The following is a 26,925-nucleotide window of genomic DNA, read 5'->3' as shown; positions in this document are numbered from 1 at the left end:
TCCTACCACCATCATCGTTCATGCAGATCAAGGATCTGAGTTTTAAACAGGATAAAATGAGGTGCTCATGGTGGGTGCACTGTGAGTGAGCTTGACTCAAAGGCTCTGCCATTTCTACTGTTTCATGCTTTCTCTAAAATTAAATATAAACTAGGAACTAACGTTTATTGAAACACTTCTGTGTGCTACAGACTGTACTAGAAAATACAGGCTTTTTGTTTCATCTTTACTATAAACTTGTGAAGTAAAATATTTTCGTAATTCCACTTCAGGGATAAGGAATCATGCTCAGAGAGGTTAAGGAACTTGTGTAAGATCACATGACTAGCAAGAGGGAAAGTGGATATTCCCATTTAGTCCCTTCTTTTCCTTCTTTCCATTTGAAGGATATTAGTCCTTCTTAAAACCATAATGTACATTCAAAGATAGGGCCTGAGATACTACATTGATAACATGCTCTCAGGTACTGTCAAGAAAAATAGTCCAATGACTATAATTTTAGTAGCAAGAAATTAGTCATGCTGTTCTCCTTTGTGAGCTTTTCTAACTCCTATAGAAAATAATACTTTGATATTATTAATGAGTCATTTAAACTTTGACTATTTAAAGTAAAGCAACCCCTTTACTCTCTAAATTTAGGCAAGAAATTCACATTAGATTGTACATCAGTTCCTGCATAAATTCCCTTTTATGAATACCTGCCATGCCCCACACAGACCATCTGCAACATGCCCAGACAATCTGACTTGTACTAAACATCCCTCTTTTTAAACAACCAGTCATCTCTTTTCTTTATAACCGTCTTCGCATAGCTAGGTGGTTTCTTTTGTCCTTGGCCAGTCGAGTAGAGAAAGAGAAGAATTAAGCATGAAAAAAGAAGGCTCAAGTCACCTGAAATGTGTATGAGTTCACTCTGGAGTAACTGTTGCTGCCATTTGTGTCACGTGTAGGAAAAAAAGGTTTAAGTGGCCTGAAATGTGAGATTGCCCTGTGCCACTGCCAGTTGTGTCACACGTAGAGATCAGGGACTGTAACCAGAAAAGGTAGGAAAGAGTCCATCCCTCTTCCAAGTTCACTCCTTGGACTACAGGCAACACCAGAGAGTGGCCCTGGCCAGTTGCCCCCAAATACCAAGGAGCTACTAGGAAACAGCTGCTGAAATACTAAAAAAGAAAAAAACGTAAAAAGACTCAAGTCCCTTACTCGAACCCACTGGTGGCAGTCAAGTGCTTCCACATGGAAACCTTTTAGTTTCTCCAGAGATTGACCCCAGCCAGAAACATGCAGTAGGCTCTGTGTTTAGGCACTGCACACCAAGGATCCCAAATTGAAAAGGAAAAGAGAGAGAAAAAGAGAGAGAATACAAAGACACCCCTGTATGGAGTAGAGAGGAAAAGGGGAAAGGAGAAAAAGAAATCCAAAATCCTATGCAAATAATTACTTAATCTGCCATCAGTCTGACTGGTTATGGAAAAGGACCAACCAGAGGTATTTTCAGTTTTCATTTGCCACACAGAAAAGCGGAGGTTGCAAGGAGAGTAGCCTCTGGTCCTTTTGTAACTTGGGCAAGGAAAGTTGGGATTTTTATTTTGATTTAGTTCTAGGAAGTCAGTGTGAATTGGCTTTAGGTTCCCTTTCTCCAGATCCTATTCTCCTGCCTCACAGGGTAATGTTATCTTTGATTATGATGTATTTTACCAGAAATTATATCATGAGAAAACATCATTTTGTTTTGGTCCATCTGTTTACTCATTCATTTATTCATTCATAACTCTCTTAGTAATTCTAGAGCTCACCATAATATCTTAATTTCTGCAATACTGTTGAGTAAAAAAAGGAGGAGCTCTTTTTTGATGGTGTCACTATTTTTTAACCTTTAAAAATTTTTCTACACTGAAGAATAAAATTGTATACATTTATTGTGTAAAACATTGTAGGTGAGTTTTGGGGTGCAGGAAAGAGTGCTTAGCTTGCTCCCCGGTGGGCTCCAGGCTTTTGGTTTCCTGCTCTCAAGAATGGGAGAGGGGACCACGGTGGGTACACTTGTAAAGTAAATATCAGACCCCAAAAGTATTTGCAGAAAGTGATTTATTTAGGTAGAGAAAGAGAAGAAGAAGAGGAAGAGAGAAAGCTTCCACGAGAGACTGTGTGGAAGGGGACCCCAGAGGGGAAATCTGCCTGGATGAGGGAGATAGGGACTTTTAACCTGGGAGGAATTCCTACCTTCTCCAATCCCCGCCCTCACCCACTAATGAAAAGAGTTCCTTTAAACTTCCGCTGGAGTGATTGACTTGTGACCTTTTCCTAAGCCCACAGAAATTGTTAAATCTCCCGGATGGAGAGAGATGGGAGGAGGCATAGCACTGGAAAGTTTTGCCCTTCAAACTATACCCCCTTGTGGACCCAGAAAGAGAACACATTCCCTCCTTATGACTTAAATACATATACATTGTGAAATGGTCAAATTGAGCTAATTAACAAATGCATAACCGCACATTTTTATTATTTCTGTTGAGAACACTTAACGTCTACTCTCAGCATTTTTCAAGATACGATGTATTTGCATTAACTGTAGTCAGCATGTTGTACATTAGATCTCTTGAATTTATTTCTCCTATCTAACTGAAATCTTTTGATCAACATCTCCCCAGCTCTTCACCCCTCAGCCCCTGGTAAACACCAACCTACTGTACTTCTATGAGATAAACGTTTTAGATTCTACATGTAAGTGAGATCATGTGATATTTGTCTTTGTGTGCCTGGTTTATTTCACTTAGCATGATGTCCCCCAGGTTCATCCATGTTGTTAAAAATGACAGAATTTTCTTCTTTTTTTATGGCTGAATACGATCCCATTGTGTATATATACCACATTTTGTTTATCCATTCATCGGTTGATGGACACTTAGCTTGATTTTACAGCTTGGCTGTTGAGAGTAATGTTGCAATAAACTTGGCCATGCAGCTCTCTCTTTGACATACTGATTTTCTTTTGTGTATACCCAGTAGTGGGATTACTGAATCATATGCTTGCTTACTTGTGTGATTTTTCACCTCATCCTTTTTCAGTGTTTTTATTTGCGTGTTATTGTTTCTCATCCTCTATGACTTTCAAGATAACACATATTTGCATACCTGCCTTTTGCTATTTTTCTCATTGCTTTGTTTTTCTTTCAGTCTATATCCTGAGACTATACTCATTTTTTCCACTATAATTCTGTCTAAATAATTCAATAATCTTTCAACAGTAATTTAACTGAACCAAGCCTAATTTTAGAATCCGAAAGAGGTTAAGTTAGAGGTTCATATACAGAAAACATTTTCTATTCTTACCTTTCCTCTCACAAGATTGATATGCATCTAAAATAAATCCTGAGTGACTAGTAATGAGCTCCCTGAAGACAGATAATACTCAATGAAATTGTAAAAACAAATGAAAAAAGGAAGCATCCAACTTATTTACAAGAAAAGGAGTTAACAGTATGAACATATTGTGAAAATAAAAAAATTGTAACATATGCCATTTTACTTACATTTTCATTTATTATTACTGATTCCAGCCAAGGAAAACATGCCTCTGGCCATTTTAAAAGAAGTAATTAAAAATTAGTCCTGGACATTATCAAACATAAATAGGAAATTTCAGAAAATAGCTCTTTCCTGAATAAACATTGCTTAAGTGATGGAAAATTGTTATATTCTTTTTAGTTTTTGGTGTTAGAACATATTCAATATAATCAAAATCAAAATCTAAAACATCTTCAATTTAAGCAAAATACAAAGCTCTTATTTACTTTTCACTTACAATTTTTGCTTTATAAAAATGTTCTGTTTGGCCAGGCGTGGTGGCCCATGCCTGTAATTCCAGCACTTTGGGAGGCTGAGGCAGGCGAATCACCTGAGATCAGGAGTTTGAGACCAGCCTGGCCAACATGATGAAACACCATCTTTACTAAAACTAACAAAAATTAGTCAGGCACGATGGTGCACACCTGTAGTCTCAGCTACTTGGGAGGCTGAGATAGGAGAATCACTCAAACCTGGGAAGTAGAGGTTGCAGTGAGCCAAGATCACACCATCGCACTCCAGCCTGGTGACAGAGTGAGACTCCATCTCAAAAAAAAAAAAAAAGAAAAAAAAAGCTCTGTTGATATCAAGAACAGTTTAGATTGTGCATAAAAAATAAAAGTCTGATTTAATAAAATGTACATTACTTCAACTGATTGCTTAATTTCTTATTAAATGAAATTTCAGAATGCTTATGAAATTCTTACATGGCAAGTATACCAAATTTAAAATAAAAATTACCTTATTAAATTTTCAAAATTTCAAGACTGGATGCATTAATGTTTACTTATTTCACTGAAAGTTTGTTGTTATGATTTTTGAGATCTTTTGGAAAACTGCAATTTTTTTCTTATAAAGATTGTTTTTATTTAACAGGAAGAATGCAATATTACTCAAAGTAAATAAACATACTTTTAAAAAATTTAATAATACATGACTTTTTTCTCCTATTTAGTCCTGTTTCAACTGATTCCTTTCTCTTTTCTTTCAACAGGCTGAGTTAAATGATCCAACAGATCCTTTCACTAGGTACAGTACAAAAAATTCATCAAATGTAAGAGAAGAAGTTTTCTCCAAATATATTGGGTGGAGGATTACCAACACTCTTTCCAAACTATTCTTTCCCCCATTTGATGCCTGTGTTCTTCCTTTGAAGAAATCATCAATAAAACAAGATCAAAAGAAATATCCAAATACAAAACTGGAGTCTGTGAAAAAGAAAGTTCTACATTTTGCTGTAAGGTAAAGAGAAGTACTGTTAATTTTTCTAATACATTATAATTCAAAATCACAGAAATTATAGATAATCATGTGCACATTATTTAACTCAGTTTCTCTTCTTCAACTCAAATTTCAGCTCCATCACCTCCTAGGTAGCCTATCACGGAGGAAGTTCCTCCCTTCTCAGAAACTCTTTCTTCGTGTTTATAATAGGTATTATTACATAATACAAATCAATGTCAATGTAAATCTTGTGTGGGAAATACTGACTTAAGGCAGAAACTAAATCATTCAATATTCAAAATTTTAAGACCCTATTTTATATGTATATACATACATATATATATATATTTGATAGGTATTTAACATATCTAAGAGTCTTGAATACTAGTCTTCAAAGAATAGCAGTTATGAGGCTAACTAGATTTTATGTTTCAACTCCTCATAAATTTATTTCAAAGGACTCCAGAGAACATTGGACTTAGGAACAATTTATTAAAGTGAATAATTTTCAAATTTATTTATCATTTCTTCCATGGTAGATTTGTTTCAGATTCTTAGGGTCCCTGTTACTATTTTAACATACACAGAATGTTAAGATGTTAAAAGTTACTTTTAGACAGATTTTAAAAATAGATGAAAAATTACTCCTGATATATAACACAGGCCTTATTTTACATTGTAGATCTCTTAGTAAAGCTTTAATCAAGATGGAAACTTTTTATTTACTCTTTAACCCAAGTCATTTGAAGAGTATATTGTTATATGTTTTCCTATTAATTTTAATAGTCACTGTAAAGTCGGCTTTCCTTGTATTTTAAATGTTTTTTTATATGTTTGGTGCTCTATTGAGCAATTCATTCCTGATAGACTGTGATTGATTAATAGATTGCACATTGATTTTGATTTTGCCATTCTGGATTTTTTTGTTAATTTTACATGCTATATATTGTTCTGATTGGCTTTGCCTTTGTGTCTTTTTACAGTCTAATCTAAAAGCCTTTGTTCCTAGCCTAGAGGAATTTAACCCGGTTAAATAAGCTTAGCTGGCCTAAATAGTTGCTGAAAATGTATCTGTAAATTTAAGCCTAACTGTAAGTTTTATTCAATTCTTGAATATATACTTTCTTATGTATTTATTTTTATTTATTTTTCACTTAAGTCTTATCAGATATTTTAAATACCTGCTGAATATTAAAAAATATGTTATATTTGCCTCCACAAATAAGAAATAATTTGGATTAATATGTAAAATCACTTATCCTTTATAACTTGCCACAGTGTTTTCCTGTGTTTACAAAGTCTAGTAGGATATGTGACTCTCTTTCCTTTGTAGGATCTCCCCAGTTTGTTAAGAAAACCTGTACATATTCTCTTTCATACTGTTTCATGAAAAATGCTCCAAAATTCTGTACATTAAAGGTAGAAAGTTGGCCGGGCGCGGTGGCTCACGCCTGTAATCCCAGCACTTTGGGAGGCCGAGGCGGGTGGATCACGAGGTCAAGAGATCGAGACCATCCTGGTTAACACGGTGAAACCCCGTCTCTACTAAAAAAAATACAAAAAATTAGCTGGGCATGGTGGCGCGTGCCTGTAATCCCAGCTACTCAGGAGGCTGAGGCAGGAGAATTGCCTGAACCCAGGAGGCGGAGGTGCGGTGAGCCGAGATCGCGCCATTGCACTCCAGCCTGGGTAACGAGAGCAAAACTCCGTCTCAAAAAAAAAAAAAAAAAAAAAAAAAGAGGTAGAAAGTTAAAGCCTCTTTGGGTTATAAGCCCTTCTTTCCCTGGTTTACCCCTATCATAGGTAACAACATCAGTAATTGTGTGTGTATCCTTTCAAGTTCTATAAAATGTAAACATAATACATTATTAGTATTTTTAATTTTTTCCCCTTCATTTTAACATGAAAGTTAGCATAGTAAACATAATATTTGGAACCTTGCATTTGTCATTTAGGCTCATTTCCCATAAATTTTCCATTCCAATACATGAAGAATTTTCTAATTATTATTTTTTAATCAGACAAATTTTCCTTATTGCAGAGCTTATTCCTTGCAGTGAATGCCAAGAACAGAGTACTCACAGAGTTCCAGCTGAGCAGGGACAGGGGATAGCTCTTCCTAGAGAGTCCGCCTCAGCATCTGTCCACCAAGTATTTATTGAAAGGGCTTGTATTAACTACAGACATCCACTAGATGGTCATTTGAGGTGGGTTACTGAGGCACCTGTGACCTTGTACACACTCGAACTGCATTGTCAGGAGGGTATTTTCAGCATTCCTTATCACACAACACACTCCACTCCCTGTCCTGTTTTCAGGGTCAAGGAGTTTCATTCCCATGCACAAATAACATACACAGTGCCTCAGTATTTCTTTATGCCCTGACCTCAAATGACATGTACATAAGCCTTAATAAGTTGCCGTGCACCCCCCACATCTCCTCCTTCTTTAATTCTTAGAGCATGCTGGTCATCCAATGCAAGGTAAGCTTCTAGTGTTCTTCCCTGGTTGTAGATGCATCGGATGGCAGCACAGAGTCATGTGCAGATGCCTAGCAAAAAAGAGTAAGTATAGCAGCCATCACCCAAATGTGTATGTTTAACCCAGACAACCAAGTGTTCGTGTTTAACCATTGAAAACCTTTCATAATTGCTGAAAGCTACTTGTTTGTAATTGCTGTGACCATTCTTCAAGTTGATTCTTTAATTCACACTGTAAAGTGGAAATTTGAGAGGACAAATGGTCGTGATAAGCCCCTCATAGATGTGCTTTTCTAAATAACTGCAAGGTGTAATCTCCCTCCCAGTTGCGGGTTAAATTTACAGGCAGCCACAATTCTGCATGCCATTTTAAAATTATGACATAGGTTATATTTAACTGTGTAACATTTTGATGAAACAAGCACATAGCATACCACCTACTGGAAGAGACTTTAATACTGTAAAAGGGTAGATTCTGCTCTATATTAGGAATACCTTACAGAAGTATATAGGGGTGGGTAATACAAATCAGGACTATATCAGTAACATTGTTCTATAAAAGGAAGATGTAGTTGCCACCACTAATAATGTACTCACCATGTGAAAGAATTTGTTCAAAAAAGAGATGTACTTATCTCCAAATTTGAGCATGAGCAGGGCTTAAAGCTAGTTTCCATTTTAGTTGTAATATTGGCCCTCAAAGCCCGTACTCTGACCAGGTGATAGAACTATTGGAGGGACTCCCAAATCCAATAGTCTGATAACCATGGAGACGCCAATCAAGTAAGGTGCTATTATCATACAGAGGCTCTCTGGATGGCATCGAACTTATATCGTCAGTCCCTACTCAGATGGCATATGGGAAGATCAGGCACTTGTGTAGCTTCATTAAAGATCTTAGTAAGTTTAGTAGTAATAGCAGAAATAAAGGTCAAGTCTGCAAGTTTAGCATCCCTTTTGGGCTGATAGTAAAGACACTCCTGAGGAATGAGAGTAACACACTTAGGTGCTATTCTGGAAAACAAAGAGAGGGATAACTAGACAATAAAGTCAAGGAATCATTAAGTTTAATTCATTTCAAATTTTCAGTTAAGGGGTAAGACAGGGGCATCTATCGACCTCCTGTCCAAGAAGTATCATTAGATGACAAAGGCGGGTCAGCATCCCACCATGTAATAACATTACAAACGGGGATTTAGAACATGACTCCAATAAACATGTTCTTGAGCCGATCCCACTTGGCAAAGGACAAGAATTACCAGCCACCCTAACATCCACATCTATCTTACTTTCTCAGAAGTTTCCCCAATTACCGCCAGATACATAAGAAAGCAGTTCTCTGCAGTTGCATGGCTTCCACGGCAGCAAGCTGGATAGTTCCTTTCTTTTTTAATTTTTTTTATTTTTTACTTTTTTTATTGCATTTTAGGTTTTGGGGTACATGTGAAGAACGTGCAAGATTGTTGCATAGGTGCATATGTGGCAGTGTGATTTGCTGCCTTCCTCCCCTTCACCTATATCTGGCATTTCTCCCCATGCTCTCTCTCCCCAACTCCCCACCCCTCGCTGTCCCTCCCCTATTTCCCCCCAACAGACCCCAGTGTGTAGTGCTCCCCTCCCTGTGTCCATGTGTTCTCATTGTTCAACACCCACCTATGAGTGAGAACATGCAGTGTTTTATTTTGTGTTCTTGTGTCAGTTTGCTGAGAATGATGGTTTCCAGGTTCATCCATGTCCTATTTCTTGTTGATCCAATTTCTTTAGCTGTCCTCAAGTAATGTCAGATGCCCTCTGTGTCATCACTGTGATTGCTGGTCTATTCTCCAATGGCAAGTTATGTTCTCAAGAAGAGAGCCCCATATTCCCCATTTTTTGTTTATTAAGATATATTTTAAGTGTTTGATGAGCTCATTTAACAATGGCCTAACCGGTTGAGCTATAGGAAATACCAGTTTTGTGTTGTATGTGTTAAAGTTACAATGCATGTATAAGTTGAGCACTAAGATAGTAAGGTCCATTATCAGTTTTTATAGGAGACCTAAAGTTATAATAGATTCAAACAAATGAGCAATTGCATCTTTAGTTCAGAGGGGTAGCATCTATTAAGCTTGTATAAGTGTCCATGGTAACGTGGAGAAATTTGAAATGTTTGAAAGGTGGTTACCGAGTAATGTTAGTTTGCTAGACAGCATTAGGCACCAGACCTCGTTGGTTGGCACTAAACTTTAAGGAAAATGGAGAGTGAGAATGTTGTTGTCAATCAAAACTAGTTTTAATAATTATGTGAACTTGAGCAAGTGGTAAATGAAACTGTTGTTTAAGACGGTAGGTATTCTAATGACAAAAGGCATGATCAGCTTGAGCTCGCAAAAAAGCAGGAAAGTCTGCTAACCACATTTGTGGTCATACCAGAGCATCAGCTTGACCATTCCTTTTCAATAAAGGACTAGGTAACCTAGAATGAGAGCTAATATGTGTGATGTAAAGATGGTGACAATGGGCACAGAGGAGCTCTTGCACTATAAGAAACAAAACTAGTAGAGATTCATTAGTAATGCCTTTCACATGTGCAAGATTTAAATGAGTAATGCTATACACCACACAAGCAGAATCACTAACTATATTTATGTCTTGGTGAGGAAAAGTTTGTAAAGCCAACATTAGGATACCTATCTCCACCTGTTGCGTAGTTTTCAAATGTTCCTGGATTTTGTGTTGCCAATTTTGCATGGCAACTTGCCACACCATAGCTGTCTTTTCAGCTTTTTCGGAACCATTTGTAAAGACACTAGTGGCATGAAACAAAGGCTCAGAGACAACAATAGATACAAATTTAACAGGCATAGTTTGTAAAAAGTTTAGGAGCTTAGAGGCTGGTAAATGGAAGCTGATATTACCAATAAAGTCAGCCATTGCTACTTACCAATCAAGATCACAAGCTAAAAGAGTATGAACTCGTTCCTTGTCTAATGGTAGGAAGCATAGCAGGGTCATATCCTGATAACTGGATGCAATGTTGACATTCCTTTATGAGAAGAGAAGTTATTAAATTTGTGGTCTTTTGTATATGTTTAGAGTGGTTATGAGACAGGTACATAACATATAAAATACAGAAATGTCAAAAGATAAAGCCTACCTGTTAAACTAAAGCATGGAAGGGATGGATATTTTAAGTGATTTTTACCATATTTTGGCCTTTGAAAGTCATTAGAATGTGACTGCAAGTCACCAGGATAATAAAACTGCATTTATTTAGCTTAAGTGTGTAAAAAAAAAATTTTTTTTTAATGTCCTTAGGTGCTGCCCATTTTCCTGCATTAGTCTTTAGCTGGAATGTTCTTAGAGGTGAGCTTGGAAAAGTAGGGCGTGACTGGTTTCTTCCCATCTGCTCCGGGCCCTTAGGCAGCCTCTCTTTTTAACAGTCTGCCACCTGTTGCTGCCCTTATACTACAAGTAGCAGCAGGAGGCCAGAAAATGACCAGGTGGTAAAGTATGTGTGAAAGTGCGGAGGCAGGAAGCAAGAGGGTAACAGGCTGGGAGAAGACCACGCCCCTCATCCTCCAGGCTACCTACGCTTGAAGCCAACCCTGGAAGGTAAGGTACTGAAAATATACTGGGCTTTTTATTATTTTTACTACCCCCAAGCTCAGGGGAGGAGCAGACATGCAGCACAGGGTCTGCTTTAAAGTTTCCCAGCCACAGTGTTTTCAATATTGTATAAAGAAAATGAAACAAACATTCCTTACTGCTGTGTCTATCTTCTGAAGATGATGGCAGCTGTCAGAGCTCCTCCACCTCAGCCTAGGTAGCATTTAACATATGGCTACAGGAGAGCACCCCTTATTAGTGGGCTTCTCCCCCAGAGCTCTGTACTCTAGGCTGCTCCACACCTCTCTGCCCACCTTAGACGAATAAAGTCAGGGACGCACATAGACTTGTTTCTTAGCCCTTTCTCTAGGGGGCCGGGAAGACAAGAAATTGTTTGTTAACTGGGACATATAAGGGGTGGGAGGAAAGGGCAGAAGTAGGAAAAGCAGTAGGACAGCAAGCAGCAGGCCACTTTCAGGGCACACTTACTAGGGCACGTGACCATGGTGAGGAGGATTCTCAGGACTGGGCTGGAGCTGCCTGCAGCCACCTGGGGACTCGGTCTGTGCTTCTTGGTCTCCCCTTCATCATGAAAAACCCAGAAAAGGGCAACTCGCCTAGACTACCAGTGACTAAATGGGCACTCCATTGGCATTTTAACAACTCTCCTGCCCCAGGCCTCTGTGGCCAGCAAGAAATCCAGAGCTATCTGGGATAAAACTCAGGAGGCAGCATGCAGCTTTTTCTTTATACTCCAGGGAAACAGAAAAAAGGTGAGGCAGAAAGGCTGATGCTGGAAGTAGGAAGTGAGAACTTGCATATTAGGAAGACAATTATAATCAGCCACTTTCCTTCCATCCTGGAGGCATTTTCCAGCAGGGAAGTTTGTCAAGGAGATGCAGGCACCAATCATATAGATGTTTACTGACCAGGGGTCTTATCTAAGAACTATCTTCTGGGCGGCCTCCAATCTCCTTAAGGGAGTGGGAAGCACAGTTGGCTGAACAGGGCCAACAGATACAGGTCCCTTCAAAGGTGGAGGAAAAGAGGGCAATAGCTTTTCTATAGGGGGAGGAAAAGGCTCTGGTTGGTCTTTATCCTCACTAGAAAAAAATCTCTTCCTTATTCCCCATAGAAGAGAATAAAGGGGGTAGAGAAGTCTTTCCCTGTTGTTCTGGTTTCTGTTTTTCCTTCTCCTTTAAATCTCCTGAATTCCCTTCAGGTGGAGAAGATGGGCAGTCTGACTCATTGCATTCTGGCAGGTAAAGAAAATACAACCCAGAGCATACCAGTGCTCAGGTGGTTAAAATAGTAACATTAGTAAAATAACCTTTCTCATATCCTCTTTTCAGGCAGCGACCTACCTGCTCCCATAACTCTAAATCTAAGATTCCTTGATCAGGAAATCAAGGGCATTCCTGCCAAATTAAGAGCATAAGCTTGCGTAGAGCTCCAGTCTCTACAGTGCACTGGATAGCTTTCAGTAGCTGTTGCACTGTTCTAAAAAAAATACTTTCTGCTCTTCGGTCATTTCTTGATCCATGATAACCTAGCCCCTGATATTTTACGTGTGTGTCCCATCCTGCTGATGGGAGTCAGGACTGTCCCTTTCCAGGATTCCCCAAAATTTGATGAGCTCATCATCTTCACGTGTAAATTCAAGGTGATTACATTGGGGGCACCAGTTGGAGAGCTTATAGCTTGCAGTGAATGCAAAGAATGAAGTACTCAGACAGTTCCAGCTGAGCAGGGATTGTGGGTAGCTCTTCCAAGAGTCCACCCCAGCATCTGTCCACCAGGTATTTATTGAAAGGGCTTGTATTAACTACAAACATCCACTAGATGGTCATTTGAGGTGGGTTACTGAGGCACCTGTGACCTTGTGCACACTCAAACTGCATTCTCAGGAGGCTGTTTTCAGCATTCCTTATCACACCACACACTCCACTTTCCTGTTTTCAGGGTCAAGGAGTTTCATTCCTATGCACAAATAGCATAAACATTGCCTCAGTATTTTTCCATGTTCCAACCTCAAATGCCATGTACATAAGCTTCAATATGTTGCCATGTGTTCCCCACACTTATTATGAATGTATCATAATTTATTTAAGCAGTTTTATATTGGGTGGCAATTGGGTTGTTTTAGATTTCCTGTGTACTAGAAACAGTGCCACAAACAGTAACCATGTACATATGTCTTTTAACACGCATGGAAGAATATCTGTAGGATAAATTCTCAAAAGTGTAATTTCTGGGTCAAAGTGTGTATGCCTTTGTAATGTTATTACATATTTCCCAATGCCTTGCAGAGGAGTTGCGCAAATTTATATCCCCACCAGCAATATATAAGAGTGCCTGTTCTTCTTTAGTCTTCCCAATGAGGGTGTTAAACATTTGGGTTTCTAAATATGGTGTCATTTTTAGCATTTAACTTTCTTAAGTAGTTTGGATACCTTTTATATGTTAATAGAGCCTTTTGGTTTTTCTTTATTTGGAAATTATTTCTTTTGCCCATTTTTTATTGGATTTTTGTCTATACAAAAACTCAGGACTGTATTAGTCAAGCTACCAATATTTATTTTTTCTTATCATTTTTTGTCTTTTAATTTTGATTATAGCATTTTTTTGGCCATATAGTCATTTTTCTATGTTTTATAGAATGTATTTGTTAATTTTCCTCTGTGGCTTATGGATTTTTTTGTTCTATTTAGGAAAACAGTTTTCACCCTAAGTTTAAAAGTAACAAAATTTGACAAAATGTGACAAACATTATCTTTTACTATTGTTAAGGATTCATTATGTACATTCTAAGTATTGGTCCATTTGTTTTTTTTTTTTTTTTTTTTTGGTGTATGGTGTGAGGTGTAGTTCCATCTGTCTATTCACTTGTCCCAAAAATATTTATTGAGTAATCCATCTCCCTTTAACACTTTTCCTGATTTTAATTGCCAACATTTTCAAATACTAAATTCCCATTTATTTTGTGTTTACTTCTGAATTTTTGATACTAGTGCTTTATTCTAATCTGTTCTAACCTTGAGCCTGTATTTGGGCTGTATAATATATTTTAATATGTAGTTTTAATGATTTTCTTGTATATTTAATAGGGCTAGTTCTATATTGCTAGTTCTTTTCATTTTTTTCTAGCTATTCATTCATTTTTATATCAAATTTAGAATTAGTTTGTCTAACAACCTAGTTGTATATTTACTCACATCACTTAAAACATTTAAATTAACTTTAGAAAAATTAACACTCCAAGATGTTGAGATATAACATCTCTAATAATATGACATGTATTTCCATTTATTTAATATTTCTTTTGAGTTCTTCAGTAGTGTTAAAATATTTTCATATATGCCTTGCATTTTTCTTATGGTTATTTGTAGGTACTTTATCCATTTTGTAGCTAATACAAATTAATTTTTTTCTCCAAATGTAGCTTCTGATAGGTTTCCCTTTTATATTTTCAAAACTATTGCTTTCTGTGGATTAATTTTGTACTCTACTAACTTGGTTAATTCACTTATTGAATTTAAGTTTTCTAGATTCACAATTCTGCCAGGTATAAATAATTTATTTTCTCCTTCCTGATTTTTATATTTAAACATTTTTTCTTTTATGTATTTTATTGGCTGAGTATACCTAGTAAAATATTGATTAAAAATAGTGAGAATTGACTTTTTTTTTTCTTTTCTTATGAAGAAAACTTCTAGTGTTTTCCAGTTAATCATGATGCTGGTTTTAGGAATAAGAAAGATGCATTTTCTTATGTTCATTAAGCAATTTTATTAAAAAAACCTGAGCTATCTAGAAGAAACTCATTTTAGATTTAAAGACACATAGGCTATAATTGAAGAATGGAAAATAACATTTCATGCAAATGCTAACCAAAAAAAGCAGGGGTGGCTATATTTACATCAGATAAAATAGATGTTGAGTCAAAAACTGTTGCAAAAAATAGAGGTCATTACATAATGACAAAAGGATTAACCAACCAGAAATATGCAACAATTATAAATATATATGTACCCAACATAAGAGTATCTAAATATGTAAATCAAATATTGACAGAATTGGAGAAATAGAAATACAAAATAGTAGACAACATCAATAACCAACATTCAAATAATGAATAGAACAAGCAGATAAAAGAACAATAAGCAAATACTGAACTTCAGCAACATTATAGACCAAATGAACCTAATGGACATAAAGGACATTCTATCCAACAGCAGCAGAATACATACTCATCTCACATGCCATAGAACTTTCTCCAGCATAGATCACATGTTAGTCACAAGCACGTCTTAACAAATTCAAAAAGATGGGAATTATATCAAGTTTCTCTTCCAATCACAATAGATGAAACTAGAAATCAATAGCAGAACTAAACTAAAAAATTCACAAATATGTAGAAATTCTCCTTTTTTCTTTTTCTCTCTCTTTTTTCCTCTTTCTCGCTTTTTTTTTACTTTGACAGAGTCTTGCTCTGTCGCTCAGACTAGAGTGCAGTAGCATGATCTGGGTTCACTGCAACCTCTGTCTCTTAAGTTCAAGCAATTCTTCTGCCTCGGCCTCCTGAGTAGCTGGTTGGGACTACAGGCGGGCTCCACCATATCCAGCTAATTTTTGTATTTTCAGTAGAGATGGGGTTTCATGATATCGACCAGGCTGGTCTCAAACTCCTGAACTCATGATCTGCCTATCTCAGCTTCTCAAAGTGCTGGTATTATAGGCATGAGCCACCACACCTGGCCTCCCACCCTATTTTATTTTTTTGGACAGGGTCTTTCTCTGTCACCCAGGCTGGAGTGCAATGATGCAAGCATGGCTCACTGCAGCTTTGACCTTTTGGTCTCAAGCAGTATTCCCACCTTAATTTCCTGAGTAGCTGGGACCACAGGTGCATGACACCACACTCAGCTAGGTTTTTAAAAAATTTATTTTTGTAGAGACAGGGCCTAGCTATGTTGCCCAGGCTGGTCTCAAACTCATAGGCTCAAGCAATCCTCTGTCTTTGACCTCTCAAACTGCTTGAGATTATAAGCATGATTCACCATGCCAGGTCTTTATGTAGAAATTAAACGATATACTTTTGAGCAGCCCTTGTTTCAAAGAATAAATTTTTAAAAATTAGGCAATGTCTTGAGTAAAATGGAAATGAAAACACAGCATACTAAAACTTATGGATGCAGCAAAAGCAGTACTAAGAGGGGCATTTCCTTTTGGTAAATACCTTTAAAAAATCTCAAAAAGCCTAAATTTACATCCCAAGATCCTAGAAAAAGAAGAAAAAATTAAGCTCAAAGTTAGCAGAAGAAAGAAATAACAAGATTAGAGCAGAAATAAAGGAAATAGACAATTTTAAAAACAAAGAAAATGTCAACAGAGTTAGTTTTTTGAACAGGTAAAATTGTCAAGCCTCTTGATATACTAAGAAGATGCAAATAAATCAGAAGTGAAAGAAGAAACATTACAGTTGATCCCACAAAAATATAAGGCTCTTAAGAGACAGCTATGAAGACTTACATGCCAATAAACTGGAAAACCCAGAAGAAATGGATACATTTCTAGAAACATAAAACCTACCAAGACTAAATCATATAGTAATACGAAGTCTGAATATACTTATAACTACTATGGAGATTGAATCAGTAAATAAAAACCCTCCCTGTGATGAAAAGCCCTTGCTCAGTGACTTCATTGGTAAATTATACTAAACATCTGAAAAATTAAAGCCAACCTTTCTCAAGCTCCTCCAAAAACTGATGAGGCGGGAAAGCTTCCGAACTAGTTTAAGAGACCAGGTTTATCCTGATACCAAAGCCAGACAAAAACACCACAAGAAAAGTACACATCAGTAACCTTTGTGAATATAGATGTAAAAATCCTCAACAAAACACTAACAAACAGAATCCAAAAGCATCTTGAGATAATCATACATCATGACTAAAGGGGTTTTATCCCTGGGATGCAAGGATGGCTCAACATACACTATTCAATTAATGTTATATGCCACATTTACAGAATGAAAAATAAAAATTACATGATAATCTCAATAGATGCTGAAAAGGCATTTAACAATATTCAACACCATTTTATGATGAAAACTGTCAACAAATTAAGAAATAAAAGGAACATACTTCAGCTTAATAATGGCCATATATTTAAAGTCCACAGCTAACATCATACTCAATAGTGAAAAACTGAATGTTGGTTCCCTCTAAGATCAGAAATAATACAAGGATTCCATTCTTGCTATTTCTACTCAAAATAAGTCCTATCTTGAATAATTAGACGAGAATAAAATAAAGGCCTCTACATCAGAAAGAACTAAAACTCCCTGTTGTCAGGTAATATGACCTTATGTATATGTAACCCTAGAGACTCCACCAAAAAACTGTTAGAAGTAATAAATGAATTCAGTAGAGTTGCAGGATACAGAATCAACAAATAAAATCAGTTACATTTCTGTACACTAACAGTGAACTATATGATAAATTAGGAAAACAGTTACATTTACAATAATATGAAAAAGAATAAAATACTTAGGAATAAACTTAGATAAGGATGTAAAAGACTTCTAGATTGAAAACTACAAAATCTTGATGAAATAAGACAGAAATGAATGGCATTTTATATTCATGTGTTGAAAGAATTAATATTGCTAAAATGTTCACAGGATCAATGCAATGAAAATCACAATGGCATTTTCTAAACAAATAATTCTAAAATTCATATGGGAATACAAAAGGTCATAAATAGCCAAATCAATCTTGAGAAGGAAGAATAAAACTATAGGCATCACACTTTCTGATTTCAAAATATATTACAAAGCTAGAGTAATTAAAACAGTATTGTATTAGCATAAAGACAGACATATAGACTAATGGAACAGAAGAGAGAGCCCAGAAATAAATTCATGGATGTATGGTAAATTGACCATTGACAAGCTTGCCAAGAATATATAACAGGAAAAGAAGAATCTGTTCAATCAATGGTACTAGGAAAGCTGGATATCCACATGTGTTGAACTCTCACATCAACCACAAAAAGCAGATCAAAATGGATTAAAGACTTAAATGTAAGACATGAAACTATAAAAGTCCTAGAATGGAGCATAGGAGGAAAACTTCTTGACATTAGTCTTTACAATGTTTTCTTGAATATGACACCAAAAGTACCTGTGACAAAAACAAAAATAAGCAAATTAGACTACATCAAACTAAAAATCTCATGCAAAGTAAAATAAACAATCAACAAAGTTAAAAGTCGTCCTACAGATTGGAAGAAAATATTTGCAAACCATATATATCACAAAGGTTAATTTTCAAAAATATAAGGAATTCTTTCAACTCCATAAACAAAAACTCTCAGGTCTACTAAAAATAGGTTAAAAACTTGAATAGACATTTTTCTAAAGAAGACATACAATTGGCAATAAGTATATACAACAATGTTCAATGTTAGTAATCATCAGGGTATTCCATGTGAGAGAAAGGCCTTTGAGGATGAGAGGCCACCTGAAGAGAAAGGCCATATAGAAAAGAATCAGTGCCACACCTGGCAGCCCACAACAAGCCCTTAGACATACTAGGAAGCCATCTTGGACCATATATCCCAGCCTAACTGTTAGCTTAAGGGACCTACATGAATGAGATCAGCCAATACTGTATAGTGTGTAGATTAGCGGTCCCCAGTGAGCCCTACCCAAATTCCTAACCCACAGAATGGAACAGCAGATCATTATTGTTTTAAGTCACTAGATTTTGGTACAGTTTCTCAAGCAGCAATACAGGATCAAACAAAACTCTTCTTAATTATTATAAAATAGTCTAATAGTGTCCTGTTAGATCCTCTTGTTAATGATTGATGTAGAAATTTTTCATCAGTAGTCTTAAGTGAGATAGGTTTATAATTGTGTATGTCCCTTGTACAATCTTTGCCAAGTTTTGGTATTATCATTATTCTTTGGAAGTTCTGTTTTTTCTGTGTTCTAAAATAATTTCAGAAGTTCAGAATGATCTACTCTTTCAAGCTATGGTATCATTCCCCCTTTATAAATTTTTATTATGAATATATACTAGCTGTACATATTTATGGAGTACATGTGATATTTTAAAACAAGCATACAATGTGTAATGATTAAATCAGAGTAATTAGGCCGTCACCCTAATAATTTGTCATTTCTTTGTGTTACATTCCAATTCCACTCTTTTATTTTGAAATATACAATAAATTATTAACTATAGTTGCCCTATTGTGCTACTGAACATCAGATCTTACTCCTTCTCTCTCTCTCTCTCTATATATATAACATATATATTATATTTAATATATATGTTTTATATATATATATAAAACCATTAACCATCTTCTCTTTATCCCTCCCTCCTCACTACTACCCCTGACCTCTGGTAGCTACCATTCTATTCTCCATCTCCATGAATTCAATATTCATTTAGCTTCCAAATATGAGTAAGAACATGTAGTAATTGTCTTTCTTGCCTGGCTTATTTAACTTAACATGATATCCTCCAGTTCCCTCCAGGTTGTTGCAAATGACAGGATTTCATTCATTTTTATAGCTGAATAATATTACATTGTATATATATATACCACATTTTTTATATTTGTTCATCTATTCATGGATATGTGGGTTGATTTCAAATCTTGGCTATTGTAACAGTGCTGTGATAAACATGGGAGTTGAATATTCCTTTGACATACTGATTTCCTTTCTTTTGGGTATATACCCAATAATGGGATTGATGAAACATACAGCAGTTTTGTTTTTGGTTTTTTGAAGAACCTCCATACTGTTCCACATAGTGGCTATACTAATTTATATTCCTTCCAACAATGTATGAGTGTTTCCCTTTCTCCACATCTTCACCAACATTCATTATTGCCGTCTTTTGAATAAAAGTCATTTTAAGTGGGATGAGATGATATCTCATTGTCATTTTAACTTGAATTTCTCTGATGATTAGTGATGTTGAACATGAATCATCAGTACCTTATGCCTCTTCTAAGAGCAGTTCTTTGTCAAATTTTACTTTTTTCTATGGCTATTTACAAGATTCATATTTAGCCCAAATGTACATGTAAGGCTACATTTAGTTTTGATTGTTGGAAGCCCTGCCTTAAAATCATCTAGAATATCAATCCTGAATATCAGTCTATTTGCATCTTTCTCTTTCTTTTTTTTCTTTTTTTTTTTTTTTTGAGACAGAGTTTTGCTCTTGTTACCCAGGCTGGAGTGCAATGGCGTGATCTCGGCTCACTGCAACCTCCGCCTCCTGGGTTCAGGCAATTCTCCTGCCTCAGCCTCCTGAGTAGCTGGGATTACAGGCACGTGCCACCATGCCCAGCTAATTTTTTGTGTTTTTAATAGAGATGGGGTTTCACCATGTTGACCAGGATGGTCTTGATCTCTTGACCTCGTGATCCATCTGCCTCAGCCTCCCAAAGTGCTGGGATTACAGGCGTGGGCCACAGCGCCCGGCCCCCTTTCTCTTTCTTAAGTCAATTTTAACAAATTATATTTTCTTTGAATATGATTTATTTCATCCCATTTTCAGAATTTATTTGACCATCATTGAACAAAGTAGTCCACTGTTATCCTGTAATTCTTTGTTTCTGTATTATTTTGCCCTTAATGAATTCTTATTTTATTTAAATTTTGGTATTTTTATTCACCTTAATTAGTTTATCTAGATGCTAAATCTATTTTATTTTTCAATGAACCAGTTTCTGGATTCTAACTCATATAATTTTGTGCTCATCTATATGAGTTTGTTACTTCTTTAGTTTGTGGTTCTTTTTCTAATTTCTTGAAGAAGGTGCTAAATCATGTGGGAAACTTTCTTCCTTGGCATTTGTCTAAATCTTTAAGTTTCAAAATCATATGAGTATTGCTACCAAAAGGCACAATTTATTGCAGCTGTAATAATTGAGTGCAGCAAGGCTGGTGGGCAGGCTTTCCTTTGTGTAAACAAATAGTCAACAGAAAAAATGCTTGAGTTTTGAAATAGTTTTAAGGAATTTTTTCAAGAATTCCGGAATCAGTCAGGAAGATATATGATAGATTTGGGACTAAGGATCACCCAGCCTGGTCTTAGTAGTCTTGTATGCAGAAATAAATATTGTAAAAATACTTCAGTGTATTTCATACATTTTTGTAAAACTGTAACACAGTCAAGATGAAATGAAAATGGCAGTTCTAAGTGGCCTGGGTATTGGAATTTAGAGTCCCCCGATGTATTCTGTATATTCTGAAGGACAGACATGGAAGAATAATTCAACTGGAGCCACAGAGAAGACATTAAAGTATACTTTGGTTTTGTGTCATGAACAGTTCAAGAAAGGGATAGCAATAAATAAACTGGAAAAATAGGAAAAAAACTATGTTAACAAAAGTAGATTAAGAAAAAGCAAGGAAAAGTGTATATAGATGATGACAAAAAGCAGATGGAGGTCAATAGTGCCTGCTGGGACACAAGAGATGAAAGAGAACAGAGAGTAGACATATAGGAAATGTGTGAAAAAATAGCAAATGGAGAAATAAAAGCAAGCAGAAATAAAGATGAAAGAGAACAAAAGGAAAGAGAAAATATATGAGGGGAGAGACACTGAGGATGAAAGGTACAAATAAAAGTATGTGCACAGGATTTGGGAGAAGGGAAAGACAATATGCAAAGTCAGAGAAGAGTGAGACAAAAAAGGAGCAGGTGGGGTTAAGACCCAAAAAGTCCTGTAGGCTTTGAGGGATTAGTAAATTAAACTTCTTTTTCAGAGCCTGCAGTTCATTAAATAAATGGCAATCATACATCACTGGCCTTATAAAAAATGCTATCTGCTCATCCAGTTTTTCACAGTTCATTGCAGATTCTAACAATTAAATTTAGAATGTCTCCTCCCCAAATGAGAATGCCTCAGCAGCACAGCAAGAGTACTTCAGTGTTGTTTCATGGAACGGCATTCTCATTGCACCATCCACATAGTTTATGTGACTGTCACTCCCTGGAGTTGTGCATACTGTCAGCTCCAGTTAGGGCCTAATCTCTGGGTAAAACAGGGGTAAGTGGAATGGAGCTACAGTTTGGTGACATCAAGATAAAACCTAGGTCAGGCCTGGCTAAACAGTCTTTCCTTTCTTATTGGGAGTATGGATTATACCTCCTTTTTTATAGGTGTTGAAAAGCAAATTTAAATCTAAGCTATGCATTGAAGACATCTCTCTGGTTGACTAAACATTAACTTAGGGAAACTGTATTTCATCCTTTTGCTTGATTCTCCATCTAATCAACAGTTCCATAGCTAGCTCCTTTTATTAATTCTTCTCCTCCAGCTTCTAGGCTCCTAAATCAGAATTAATAGAATGAACCAACACCTGAGCATGCTGAAGCCCCACAGGTATAAATACAAAGACATAATTTAAATCATACGGTTCTTTTTCATCCCTGAAAGGTCTTTATTCATAGTGCCACAACACTGATCCCTTATTTAGTGTGCCTAGATATCTCCATTTTGTGTTTTCAGCAAGTGGAAATGTGAAAGACAGCAAGAAGGCCAACATATAAGGACTCCTATAGAAGATGGGGCACATTTAAAAGGGCGGTGGACAGGAAAATTAAGACAACATTTCATTATTGTCTGAGAGCACTAGAACATGCTTATTTCCATTTGAAAATCTGAAAGTTTTCTAGAAAGGAGAAGATGAGAACTTCCTTATTAATGAAATATCTGCTACATCTTATGATCTGTAATTTTTTCCAAAAAAAAGTTCCTTGTGTTTTTAGCCTATAGATTATTTTAAAAAATAATTTTGTCTTTAATACGTTTATAAACATATTATTTTGCTCTGAATGGCTTGCAGGTTTGGCTTTTTTTCCTTACATGATTTTTCAAAAGAAAATTGATCATTTTGCTTTTGTATGTTGAATGTTTTTCACTTTCCTTCAAGTTCGTGGAACATGTTGTTGGATGCATGCTCTTTTTGCCCCTCAGCATTTTTTTAAAAATATGAAAAAATCATTATGGTACTTTATCATAAAAGTTGTCAAAAAAACCCCTCAGATATATAATAATTCTTCAAAGCATAGTATTTCTCTCTTCTCTATTTGTCAGTAAAACTATCTCATGTTTACCTTAAGGCTGTGAATTTAGAACTACGAAGATCAAATTTTAAAAAACTAATTCCCACATCTAGACTTTCTTACTTCTGAGGATTCTCTTAAGTGTATTTTCTAAGCTTATGCCTCAAATCTCTAAGATCCCATAAACAACTAATTATTTGCACATATATAAAGACTAGGAGAAAATTAACAAAACCTTAGTCATGCTTAGTTTGTTCAAATTTTTATGTTAAAAACTATTCATCATACTAGCACCTGGAAGAGAGCCCAGGTAGTGCTAGTAAAAATGAACTGAGAACATTTGTTGTCATTTAGGCAGAAGATTTTACGCAGCTGACTTTACAGGATGGCCATACCCAAGGCTAGTGCTCCTCCTCTGGAGCTTCCTTTATAAAAGGAGCTGGTGCCATGGTAGTAGAGGTATGGGTGAGGGGGAGGGAGGCAGCAAATCACACTGCCATGAATGCACCTATGCAACAACTTTGCATGTTTTTCACATGTACCCCAAAACCTAAAATGCAATAAAAAAAATAAATAAATAAATAAATAAAAAAAATAAAATAAATAAATAAATAAATAAATAAATAAATAAAAGATGAGCTAACATTTACTGAATGCTGGAGAGGTGGGAAAGGTAAATGCTATAATGCACCATTAAACAAATAGGTTAAGAATAGGCTTTATTGGAGAGTCTTAGAAGTCAACCATTAGCAGAAAAAAAGTACATGGTTTCCATTTCTAATTATCCCATTGATTAGGGGAACTGGAGTCTGGGGAAGCATTTGGACATTCATTGGGTTTGTATTTTAAAGGAAGTGTTCCTGACTGCTGCTCTACCTTCGTATAAGAGTGTAAACTCCTTTTCGGTGGAGAAATAAATGTTTGGGGTTCAGTTATCAGTTAGCTATCATCTGAGGAGGGGGATAATCGGAATGCCAGCTGCCCAGAACTTGGAGGCCTTAAGCGGTGCTCTTAATGGTTGTAAATAAAGCATTGAATCATTGGGAAGTTGAGTTTAGGAGAAGAAACTCCACAAAATAGGAGATTCTTAAGACCCTCAGTTCTAGCTAGTACATTGCCAGGCAATCCAAGACGATCAATTTTGTTTGCTACCCGACATGAGTGCATTTAATAAGCAAGGCACTATGTGAAGCACTACCCTTATATGGAATCATTATTTCCTTCAATTATAGACGCGGATATTGAGTTTTGCAGAGGTTAATTAGTCCAAGGATTTGCAACTGTAAGTTAAGAAGTTTGAATTTAAACAAAGGCATTCTGACTCTTGACTTCACTGTGCCATTTTCTTCTCCTTCATATGAACTTTATCTGATAGCTAAGCCTTGAGTAATTGTTTAAAAAGATGTTCAAAGAGAATTTTTTTTTAAAATTCTGCCTCATGATTTTTAGAACTTGATTCTCATGAGAAGATTTATTTCTTGTAGGCCTTGGACGTCTCCAGTTAATTTTAGGAAATTTATGACAAAGAAGGGTCACTTTATAGTAAGTCAGTGTGATTTTGGCTAAAGCCAAAATGGAGATATATGTACATATATAGAGTTTAAATAGAGGAGGGCCCCCAAAATAGACTTGGCCTCTTATTTAATATAGTCTAGGCTTGACTGTGCCCCTAGAATTCCTAAGTAAAATGCCTTAAACCTATGTGTCTTTGTCTGTTTCATGAAGGGAAAAAATATAATAAGTCTGTGCCTCCTTCATACTGTATCAAATATGCTTATTTTATAGCCTTTTTCTGATTGATTTAGAGTAAGTTACTTCTCTGAGCCTTAGGCTTCTAATCTTTAAAAATTAAAGAGCTGTACATTGCTCTGAGGTTTGTCCTGAGGATATAGAGAAAGAAGGTAGATGAAGAGTCTGGACATGTCAGTTCCTTATCCTTTTGTTCTATAATTTACTAGATGTTCTAAAATATTTTTTTCTTTAGAATATAATATTTAATTCTTACCTTACTAAGATTATGATAAAGGATAATTGGAAGGTTTACATTTTTGTGCTTTTTTTAAAGTGATGAATTGCTGCTAGCACTTTTCAAGAGAACATACAGTTTCATGATGATTTCCTTTTCGGTTATGTTTTGTTTCCCTTCCTGCTTTTCGTTATTTAATTTAAAAGTAATTCATATCTGGTTTTGACTATGTCAGACAGGTATTTCAGGGGGTATGGTGGTAAGATATAGTATGAAAAAGAATGTTCATAACATTGCTGGTCACAGTTGTTAGCTGCAGAGAGATAAGGAACATTGAAAGGTTTTTCAGAGATGGACTTCTCTTTATTGAGCCTTTGTGAAATAATTGAGTTTAAATAAATGGGTTGGATCATTGGCTTAGATCAGTTACTTAAAGTGTTAAAATGCCCAGAGATTGGGAGTGCAGATATGTCTTTGGCATACTGATTTTATTTCTTCTGGAGATATACTCAAAATATTAGGTTGATGCAAACATCACTGGGTTTTTTTTGAGTTTTTTAAGTATTGCAAAAACTGTAATTACTTTTATGCCAACCTAATACATTTGCTATCACATGGTAGTTCTATTTTTAATTTATTGAGGAACTTTCAAATTATTTTTCATAATAGACATACCAAGTTACATTTTCACTAATAACGTATAAGCATTCCCTTTTCTCCATATCCCCATCAACACTTATCTTTTGTTTAGTAATGTAATTCCACTTACTCATTTTTGGTTTTGTTGACATTGAAGTGCTATTGGAAGCTTAGAGGTAGAATCCAACTGTTAATACCAAAACTATGCTTCATACATCCATTTGCAATATATAACTCAATTTATCTGCAAACTTGCCTTGGAGATATATCAATTTCCATCTGTCTGTTACATCTTCCCTCCTTTTCTGTCTTTCCATTGGTGAAACAGAACCTTGGTCTGTACAGGAATTGTATGTGTCATCAATGGGGCAATAACTTTAGCTGCCACTTTCACTGCAGTAGCTTTATGCTTATAAGATGAGTGTCTAGCTTCAATACAATCATCAACCCTAGGACTTCTCCATTCACAGTAATACGATGTGATACAGAATCATAAAAATAACACAAATATTAAAATGATCTTGGTAAGATTTAAAAGCACTCTGTATTTCAAATACAGATCAACAAGATGTACCTGTTTTTGTTTTATGTTTTGTTTTTTTATGTGCTCTTTGCTCTTTCAAAGAAAAGGGCATTGTTGAGCTTGTGATGAAATATTTTTACAGTAGTTGATAAACATGCATTAACTGCTTAATTAGAATGTAAACTCTCTGAAGCCTGAGTATCCAGGGCAGATGTTTTTCAGATTTCTGTCCACCTGTCAGGAAAATTGATGTTTCCAACCAACCCAGCCTTCTAATAGTGGTCTCTTGCTATGGATTTAAATGTAAGCAAGAAACAGACCTCCTAATAGAGGTTGTGTGTTCCTTCAGTAAGCATTAATTGAACACTTCTGTGTCAAGGCATTGTGGTAGGCCCTGGGAATATAAAGAAAAATAAACTGTACACAACAGAATGATTAATGGATTCTTGTCTAGAACTACTGCTTGTGTTTCTAGCATGTTGGTTGTCCACCAAAAGTTATTTGGAACTTTGAACCCAAATAGTTTACTTTTCCGTAAACTTATTTATTTAATAACTATTTATTGAATGCCTAGTGTAAGTCAGATACTATGAAAGAAAATGTCTCATATATAATAATAAAAATAATACTTCTTTCCCAGTGGAACTTTCAGTCAACTGTATGAGATAGATGTTAATTAAAATCACACATGTACATCTAAAATTAAGCAAAAAATGACTTAAATCTCTGTCATGATGAGTGTGATGAAGGAGAACTACATTATATTATAAATAGTGATGTGTCCTGAGGGAGAGGTACATGATGTATGAAGGCATGTACTGGTAGGGAGGGCTC

General features: G+C 35.8%; 1 protein-coding gene across 1 annotated transcript in view; it reads left to right on the top strand.

The window, feature by feature from the left end:
- Nucleotides 1-26,925, top strand: part of TMEM232 (transmembrane protein 232) — a gene marked incomplete at its 5' end in the record, with an annotated part of 268,718 nt that overhangs the window by 129,029 nt on the left and 112,764 nt on the right. Inside the window, one exon of the mRNA XM_012473941.3 lies at nucleotides 4,562-4,809. Coding sequence (XP_012329364.2) covers nucleotides 4,562-4,809 — 248 coding nt within the window. The remainder of the gene's footprint in view (nucleotides 1-4,561; nucleotides 4,810-26,925) is intronic.

This window comes from Aotus nancymaae, unplaced genomic scaffold, assembly GCF_030222135.1.
Source record: "Aotus nancymaae isolate 86718 unplaced genomic scaffold, 86718_ANA_hifiasm-v0.15.2.pri h1tg000014l, whole genome shotgun sequence".
Taxonomy (NCBI): domain Eukaryota; kingdom Metazoa; phylum Chordata; class Mammalia; order Primates; family Aotidae; genus Aotus; species Aotus nancymaae.
The sequence above is the reverse complement of the archived record's forward strand: the minus strand, read 5'-3'. Positions and strand labels throughout refer to the sequence as shown.